The 9955-nt window shown below is 38.0% G+C and overlaps 1 protein-coding gene across 2 annotated transcripts in view; it reads left to right on the top strand.

Annotated features, from left to right (window-relative positions):
* phip (PHIP subunit of CUL4-Ring ligase complex) overlaps positions 1 to 5497 on the top strand; it is a 205731-nt gene extending 200234 nt beyond the window's left edge. For both annotated transcript variants that reach the window (XM_078399830.1, XM_078399831.1), the window contains exon 40: positions 1353 to 5497. In XM_078399830.1, coding sequence (XP_078255956.1) covers positions 1353 to 2017 — 665 coding nt within the window. In that variant the 3' untranslated portion in view covers positions 2018 to 5497. The remainder of the gene's footprint in view (positions 1 to 1352) is intronic.
* Positions 5498 to 9955: the final 4458 nt, after the last annotated feature.

Raw genomic sequence — 9955 nt, forward strand, 5'->3', positions numbered from 1 at the left:
TATCTATGATATTGGATATCTTTAGTAGTGGAAACAGGCTTTGGAGTGAATTTAAGAGAGTAGTGAATAAAGCACATATCATTGTTTTGTCAACGAAAATCTGAAATACAGGTAGTTCTGCTATAATACAACAGTGACATTTTAAAGAAATCTTGCGTTATGGAAAATCACATTGTAAAGATAACTCTATCATTTGGGAAAAGGGAGTTCAGGTCTACCAAATTTCAGACTTGCATTAACAACGTTTTTTTCCGGCAGGATTTTCAAAAATGAATCTTGTTGAAAGCTTAAACTTTACTTTTGTTACAGCTGTGTAAAAATACTAATGGCAGTAGGTTATATTGTTTAATGGAGTATCGTTCCTAAGTGTCAGTAGAACAATAGCTTGTCAATTTCCATGGCCACCTCTGGTGAAACTGATAGATTGTTTTTTAAGAGACATTGGTATCTGATTTCTGTGGGGAGGTTACACAGAAACACTCATTTTCCGAGACTTTCTTTTGCAAGACAGCTTTTTTTCTGCCAGTCAGTTTCCATAGTAACTTCCAAATACTTTCTAGTTCTCGATCAAAATTGCAATATAACAGATTCGGCCCGTATAATGCAAGTAGTGTTTCTTAATTTATCAATTGTGTTATGACCAGTTTGCGATACGAAAACACACATTATAGCAGAGCAGCCTGGATATAAATCTATAGATATACAGACCTAGAAGAATACCTAAATGAATGTGAGGGCTGGAGGAACACATAAGTGTGGCAAGTCTGGAAGGATTCAAAGATGTGTTCAAGCATTTTAAATTCAATGTATCAGAATCATAGTAGGGGAACGGTATATGGGGTGGGATGTGGATGTTGAACTTTTGATAAAGTTTAAATTTATGAATGTGGTTCCTGGAACACCAGCCAGGAAACCATTATGCTCTCTGTGTCGACAGTATCACATGGCATTTGTATTGCATACTTATTGTCCCAACTTGCTTCACAGTGGATGTAGATAATTTCCAAACTAAGGAGAAAGATATTAGGAGAGGTGACCCAAGTTTTGTTCAGAAATTTATGTTTTGAAGATATTTATTTTTTAAATATGCAATCACATTAGAATTAGAATCACATTTGCTTTGTTGTTCCAATGCAAAAGAAGAAATCACTTAGGGTAAGAGAAATAATATCACCCATGTCTGTTTAAACAGTAGAAGTTGTCTTCACCATTGAAACTTGAACTTGTATACCATTAACCACAGATCAAAAAGGAATGTTACATAAAAATAAATTAAATTATTTGGATGGTAATACTTTATACATTTTATTTTATCCAAATGTTTTAACGTTTATTTTCCTTCTAATGTGCAGATATCGTCAAAGCTGAATCCTCTGTGCAGAAAAGTCCACAAGTAAATGGACATGCTTCATGTATCTCTGAATCTGTGGTGAAAAGAGGTCTTGGTAGGAAACCGGAAGAGGTAAAAAGTTTTAAAGGACCTGGTAAGAAAAGAGGTAGGAAAAGCAAGCAAGAGCTACTTAATATTCTAAGAGAGAATGAATTGAAGAAAGCAGAAGAAAAGAAAGACTTGCCCAATTTGAATGGTGAAGTAGCTACCTCAGAAAGCAGCTCAACTTTAGAGAGCAACACACAAAGAGAATCTTTGCCGAAGAAGCCAACAAGAGGCAGGAAACCCAAAGGAACGAGTCTACAAGCTAAATCCAAATTGACACTTGTTGCTAAACGTAAGATGCAGACAAGGAGCAATAGTAGAAAACATGAAGAAGTCACGGAACCCACTGAGATTATAGAACCTGTGGAAGAGGACGAAAGGACTGAGGAGGCCATGGGTTCTGTATCTGTCATGAAAACAAGGAATCAAGGTAGACGGACAACATGCTACAATGAGGAGGATTCGGAAGAGGAGCAAAGGCAGCTGCTGTTTGAAGATTCCACTTTAACTTTTGGAACGTCGAGTAGAGGCAGGCTGCGAAAACTGACTGAAAAAGCAAAGGCCAACCTGATCGGTTGGTAGTGTTTTGTCTACTCGGTAAGGCTTCTTGTTTAGACAAGAACAGGTAAGGGTTTGTTGCACTTGAGGTCACTGCATTGTCACCTGCAGATTGGTTTAATAAGAAGGCAAAATGAGCAAGGACTGATTCCAAAAAATATATATATACTCTCTAAAGTTGGAAATCTTTTTGTATTCTCTGATTACTGCCTGGCACACTTTTTTAAACGCACAAATGTTTTCCACCATAAATTAATTTTAGAAGATTGACTTTCTGCTAAACATCTTGTCAACTTCCATCCTGCAACTCCTGAAGAACTCTAGATTTGGCATTGTTTTGGTGGTAGAGTATACCTGCTGGCTAGAGGGATGCGACTAGTTGGTATTTGCACTTGTCAAACGTGAATCATTACAGATTTGCCAATAGGTTGAGCCTAAAAACGGCAAGTCTGGTCATTTAAAAACTGCCTTTAAACCTTCTGATTTTCAATATTGTTTTTTACATATAGAGATATTTTAGAAATACCATTCTATTTTTAATCAATTATTTACAACCACCACACATTTATGGAAGCCATCCAAAACAATAAGAACAAATAAATTCAAAATGATTTTCGTATAAACATGTGCAAACACGTATATTGATGAAGTGTTTGCCGTTCGCAATATCTTCCATGGTCAGCTAATTTCAGAAATGTTTGTTGGTCAGTACTTTTTCAAAAGTAATTTTTAGTTACTCAAATTTCTTGGATTGAAATGCATTCATGTGTATTGTGTTATTTGTCTTCTAATCAAGATTTAAAACATCCGAATTGTACTGCCTTGCAATTTTTTAAGGAAACAGTTGCAACTGTGCCGTTTATCATTGGATCATTTGATACATGTTCCCCTTCAACGAGCATTTTTAGTTTGACTTGTGCAGAGTTAATGCTGAGTTGGCATGAATGTTAAAAGCTGACTTGAGCTTACTTTGAGACCTTAAAATATATGCCGTCAAAGCCTGTGAGAGTGTTCATTTCACTTGTTTTACATTTCCAGTTTCTGATCATTTCTTGCATTCGTTCAATCGAAAAATGTTTGCAAGATTTTGCACTACTCCTACTGTGTGATTATATGCTTATTATTACTATGCAGGTATAATTATGTATTTGTCATCAGAAATCCATTGCAATGGTTGTTTTGTAACATATTTCAGCTTTAGTGCTTCCTCTACCCACTCGCCACCCAATCATGCAGTTAACAAACAAGTCCTTGCTCATATGTCAGAGTGTACTGCAGAGAACTCACAGTTGACTTCAAGTGTACATGGGCGCCTGCAATTCAGTTAGAAGGAATTGCACGGGTGGCCCTTTATGTTCCTGCAATTGTGAAGCAATTGTAAGCTGCTTCTCCCATTTATTGAATGTAGAGGCAAACAAAAAAGACTGCATTGCACTGGACTAAGTAGTTGTTTCTTGCTTACCTTACACAATCAGGAAGGAAATATGAGACAAACTAGAAAAGGGGATTGATTTTAGTTACATTTTCACAGGCGCTCGTATGCGTACACACAAATATTGTATATTGTAAGTAGAAAAGAAATATTTTAAGATATAGTACTGGAATGGGGTTGAGATGTGTCATCTATTCAATTGGCTTTTAGCACACACGCAAACACTTTCCATCTTTTTAAAGGATCTATGAGAACTATGCCTAACTCCTTCATTGGTTGCAAAAGGTTCTGAGATTTTATAACTTCCGAGCATGTGAATCACACAGAGATTTCCAGACTTGTTCAATTTGTGAGGATTTCTCCTACCCCTCCAATAAATAGTACAGGATTTAATGGGAACTTACTTGGCACTGGTACGCAGTTAACAAAATGTCACAATGCAAAGGTCCCATTGTATATGAATATTAGCTCAATTATGCTTATTGGGCTTGTTTGGGGGGAGAAAACATGGTTTAAAATTCATTCCATGCAGTAATATGTTCTGGAGCTTGCACCCTATTTTCTGATTTTAAAGAAAAGTTGGCTTTTTTTTGTAATCAGCAATTAAATGGTCAAATGACTTTTTATTGGATGTCTGCAAATTGTATATTACTGCACAGTATCGTTTTTGTGCACTTTCTGCCTATGTCTATTATGCTACATTAAGTCAGTAACTTCCCTCAAACGAAATAGCATTTGGTGATTGTGCCTTGAATATATTTTTTTTCTTTTTTCTAGTTAATGGTTAGGGCTGGGATGAAGATTATTACACTCCGGAGTTTTCTACCTTTTGACACCACCTACTTATATGTATATAACAGAAACGAAAAACGTGTTTTTACATGAGAGCACAGATAATCACTTCTGAAAGTGTTGAGATGCCATGAGCTGCATGCTGTAAATGTATACATGATTGCAGGTCATTTCTCTTCCAAACTGCCAAATGTAAACAATAGTTGTCAAAGCAGATTATTTCTTTAAGGTACTTAGAATGTTGTCCCAGTTCTGAATTCCACAGGGCAGTTTTAAGGTGTTGCTTGATTTGGCTTTAAATCTGTTCACCAAGTTGCATTTTTGCAACTTATCTTCCTGAAGTAATCTGACAAGTTTTTATTTCTTGGTATACCATTTTGATTTGATTAGCTTTTTAAAACAAATACTTGTTTTTAAACATTTATTTTTAAGTACATTTTTCCCGCCCTCCTTCATGTTTTTATTCCAATAAACATTGGGAAGAAAAGCAGGAAATGTTCCAAATTCTGGCTTATGAATAGGATATTTAAAGAAGGATCACACTCATTAAGAAACCAATGTGCTATATCCATTCAAGTTTGAGACTGTGGTTATGGTATGTGCCCATACATCATTCTGTTTCTTATTTAAATATATACTTTTGTTAAGATTTTTTTTTAAAAATAACAAATGAACCAAGATATAATTGTCATTTTATGTACAAATTAAATGTGACCTTGTTTTATTCCGACTGGTCCTTAACAGTAATGCTCCCATGAACTGAATTAAAGTCTCTCCTTCCCTTTTGTATTTCTTTGTCAAACCTTGTGTAAATAAAACATTGAATACTTGTGAGTGATTAAGGCCATATCCTATTTAAGGGTTCTGATAAGAAATAAATTTGAGTTTGTAATGAATGTGATCAGAACCCTGAGATCAGGCGAACCTTTTCATTCACTCACTGATATGTTTATCACGTAAAATATACTGTGTTTGGAATTTTAAATGAAGTAAATGCTGTTTTATCAAAATAATGCATTTGATGTTTTTAAAGAGCATTTTGTAACAGCATGGTATAACTGAAACCATATTCCTTTTGTTGAGCTTATTCATTTGCTCACTTTCATTTATTCACTTGTTTAAGTAGGCTTATCAAAATTAATATAACAGCATTACAAAGGAAAACTCCATACACAGTATATCTTATATTCCTGTTATAACTGTTCGTATCTGCAGAACAGCATTTTGCCATTTCCCTTAGGATCCTTATTCTGATCCTATTTTTAAAATAAAAATTAATTCAAGAAAATCGTATGAGAGGTTTATCTTTGTCTTTATTAATTTTGAGCTTTCATGATTTAATTTGTATTAGACCTTGCAGCCAAAGATTAGAAGCTGGTTCTTCCTCCCCATTTGGAGTTTATAAAAAAAAACGGTGTGTGTGTGTGTCTATATGTCCCTTAACATGTTAATTTATATATTTGACTTACATATCTGAATTTTAAAAAATAATTTTATTTTTAAATTATCACACAAACACCCGCTTTTATGAACACTTTTAAGTCTATATTTCCCTATATTTGCAAATGCAGTACCACATTGGTATCTCTTCTGAAAGTCAGGTATCCTGCTTCAACGTCCTTCAGGAGGTTGAAAGATAATGCTGAAAGTGCCACTTTGGGATTAATATGGGTCTGAATCAGTTTTTACATCCCAAACTGATCTTTACCCCATTCTTTGGAAATAATGGAAAGTCCAAAGCATGCTTTGTACCAAGAAATAATGTCATTTACACCCAATATATTTACTGTTCCATTTAAAAAAAATATATGGGAGAGTTGAATTTTACTAAAGTACAATTATAATGGTACTTGTGTATTTTATATTTAACGCGTTTGAATTTTGTAGATTAAAGTTTATATGTTTTAATAATTCAGCCTCTTAACATTAATCTGCTAATATTTTATTTTGATACGTTTTAGATGAGATAACAAATAAAAATAGTTCTTGATTAGTTGTTATCTCAATTTGTTCAATATGTTATGATGCCTGTTAATAACAGATGATGTGAGATAGTTCTGTAAATTTTAAGCACCTAGTCATAAATACATGCTCCTTTAGTTTAATTTTAGTTTAGAGATACAGCCCACCGAGTTTGCATCGACCAGCAATCTCAATACACTAGCACTACTCTACACACTGGGGACAATTTACCATTTTTACCAAAACCAATTAACCTACAAACCTGCACGTCTTTGAAGGTATGCACAAAATGCTGGAGTGATTCAGCGGGACAGGCAGCATCTCTGGATAGAAGGAATGGGTGACGTATCGGGTCGAGACCCTTCTTCATACGCTTTGGAGTGTGGGATGAAACCAGAGCACCTGGGGAAAACCCACATGGTCACAGGGAGAACGTAGAAACTCTGTACAAACAGAACCCAAAGTCAGGATTGAACCCAGGTCTCTGGTGCTGAAAGGCATCAAATTTACTGTTGTGCCACCATGCCGGTAAAGACCCAGGTTCGGTCCTGACTATGGGTGCTGCCTGTATAGAGTTTGTAAGCTTCTGAAAGGTTAGTCGTTCTTTGGCATAAAATTATGATAAAAGTGTTCTTAACAATCCCACGTTAAACTGACACTAAGGCTTTTCTGATGACCACCATTCCTCATGATTTTTTGCCCCAACCTGATCACTCTGCGAAATCATGCTTTCAGATCCTTGCTACCAATGGATCTTTCTCAATGACATTCCAGATATTGGGTGCATCTCGTTCCTCATGACCTCTTTGCAAGATCCGCAAAGGCAAGCCTATTAATTAAATTGTGAGCTAGTAATTCAGGGTTTGCCCTGGATCAATGGTGAAGACCCGAAACGTCGACTGTCCCTTTGCATCCACAGACGCTGCTTGACCTGCTGAGTTCCTCCAGCAGTTTGTTTTTGCTGCAGTGCCCTGCAACACTCTTTAATCTCTAGGCCATTATATTTGTGGATGGAAGTACATCGGCGGCACGGTGGCGCAGTGGTAGAGTTGCTGCCTTACAGCGAATGCAGCGCCGGAGATTCAGGTTTGATCCTGACTAAGGGCGCCGTCTGTATGGAGTTTGTACGTTCTTCCCGTGACCTGCGTGGGTTTTCTCCGAGATCTTCGGTTTCCTCCCACACTCCAAAGACGTACAGGTATGTAGGTTAATTGGCTGGGCAAATGTAAAAATTGTCCCTAGGGTGTAGGATAGTGTTAATGTGCGGGGATCGCTGGGCGGCGCGGACCCGGTGGGCCGAACGGCCTGTTTCCACGCTGTATCTCTAAATCTAAAATATATATATATATATATATAAAACACACAAAAGACATTTGGAACTTACATAACAGTTAACATGGAAAAATAAGTAATTTTTAAGAAAAATAATAATTTGATAAAATACATGTGCTTTTGGGCTTAAGAATTTGAAGGACATTTCCTCTTGTTGCTTTGGATCTGAATATAAGGTATGAAGTGTTTGCATTAATTGGTACTCAATTTCCTTTCTGATTATTAATTATCAAGTAAGTATGGCTTTTTGGGATCACAAATATTACGTATGTTTTTAAAACAAGAAGCGATTTTTCAACTCTATTCCAGTTATAATTCATGCTGCTTTGGCAAGTCCACCAGCATAGTCAAGGACCAGGAAAAACATTGTGAGTTGATCACCAGGGCAACACAATGGCGCAACAGTAGAGCTACTGTCAATCCTGACTACGGGTGCTGTCAGCTCGGAGGTTGTAGGTTCCTCGTGGGTTTTTTTTGGTGCTCCGGTTTCCTCCCACACTCCAAAGACATACCGACTTGTAGGTTAATTGGCTTTGTTAAGTTGTAAAATTATCCCTAGTTCGTAGGATAAAGCTAGTGTACAGGGTGATCGCTGGTTGGCATGGACTTGGTGGGCCGATGGACCTGTTTCCACGCCGTATCTCTAAAGTAAAAGTAAAGTCTAAATAGAGTTAATGTTTTGAAGTTTCATCAAAACTGGAAAAGTGAGAAGGAAAGTATATTTAAAATTGAGCATTTTAACTCCCCCCTCCCTTTCCCACACTGACCTTTCTGTCCTAGGCCTCCTCCATTGTCAGAGTGAGGCCCAGCACAAATTGGAGGAACAGCACCTCATATTTCGCTTGGGTAGCTTACACCCCAACGGTATGAACATTGACTTCTCTAACTTCAAGTAGCCCTTGCATTCCCTCTCTCTCCATCCCCTTCTCCCACCAGGCTTACTGTCTCCGACTATTTTATCTCTGTACCGCTCACTCCCCTGACAACAGTCTGAAGCAGGGTCTCGACCCGAAACGTCACCCATTCCTTCTCTCCAGAGATGCTGCCTGTCTCGCTGAGTTACTCCAGCATTTTGTGTCTACCTTCGATTTAAACCAGCATCTGCAGTTCTTTCCTAGGTACGTGAAGAGGAAAAAAATTGTCAAGGCAAATGTGGGTCCCTTGAAGACAGAAGCAGGGGAATTTATTATGGGGAACAAAGAAATGGCAGACGAGTTAAACCGTTACTTTGGATCTGTCTTCACTGAGGAAGATACACAATCTCCCAAATGTTCTAGGGGCCGGAGAACCTAGGGTGATGGAGGAACTGAAGGAAATCCACATTAGGCAGGAAATGGTTTTGGGTAGACTGATGGGACTGAAGGCTGATAAATCCCCAGGGCCTGATGGTCTGCATCCCAGAGTACTTAAGGAGGTGGCTCTAGAAATAGTGGAAGCATTGGAGATCATTTTTCAATGTTCTATAGATTCAGGATCAGTTCCTGTGGATTGGAGGATAGCAAATGTTATCCCACTTTTTAAGAAAGGAGGGAGAGAGAAAACGGGTAATTATAGACCAGTTAGTCTGACATCAGTGGTGGGGAAGATGCTGGAGTCAATTATAAAAGACGAAATTGCTGAGCATTTGGATAGCAGTAACGGGATCATTCCGAGTCAGCATGGATTTACGAAGGGGAAATCATGCTTGACAAATCTACTGGAATTTTTTGAGAATGTAACTAGGAAAATTGACAAGGGAGAGTCAGTGGATGTGGTGTACCTCGACTTTCAGAAAGCCTTCGACAAGGTCCCACATAGGAGATTAGTGGGCAAAATTAGGGCACATGGTATTGGGGGTAGGGTACTGACATGGATAGAAAATTGGTTGACAGACAGAAAGCAAAGAGTGGGGATAAATGGGTCCCTTTCGGAATGGCAGGCAGTGACCAGTGGGGTACCGCAAGGTTCGGTGCTGGGACCCCAGCTATTTACGATATACATTAATGACTTAGACGAAGGGATTAAAAGTACCATTAGCAAATTTGCAGATGATACTAAGTTGGGGGGTAGTGTGAATTGTGAGGAAGATGCAATAAGGCTGCAGGGTGACTTGGACAGGTTGTGTGAGTGGGCGGATACATGGCAGATGCAGTTTAATGTAGATAAGTGTGAGGTTATTCACTTTGGAAGTAAGAATAGAAAGGCAGATTATTATCTGAATGGTGTCAAGTTAGGAGGAGGGGGAGTTCAACGAGATCTGGGTGTCCTAGTGCATCAGTCAATGAAAGGAAGCATGCAGGTTCAGCAGGCAGTGAAGAAAGCCAATGGAATGTTGGCCTTCGTAACAAGAGGAGTTGAGTATAGGAGCAAAGAGGTCCTTCTACAGTTATAGCGGGCCCTGGTGAGACCGCACCTGGAGTACTGTGTGCAGTTTTGGTCTCCAAATTTGAGGAAGGATATTCTTG

This window comes from Rhinoraja longicauda, chromosome 5 (assembly GCF_053455715.1).
Source record: "Rhinoraja longicauda isolate Sanriku21f chromosome 5, sRhiLon1.1, whole genome shotgun sequence".
Classification (NCBI taxonomy): domain Eukaryota; kingdom Metazoa; phylum Chordata; class Chondrichthyes; order Rajiformes; family Arhynchobatidae; genus Rhinoraja; species Rhinoraja longicauda.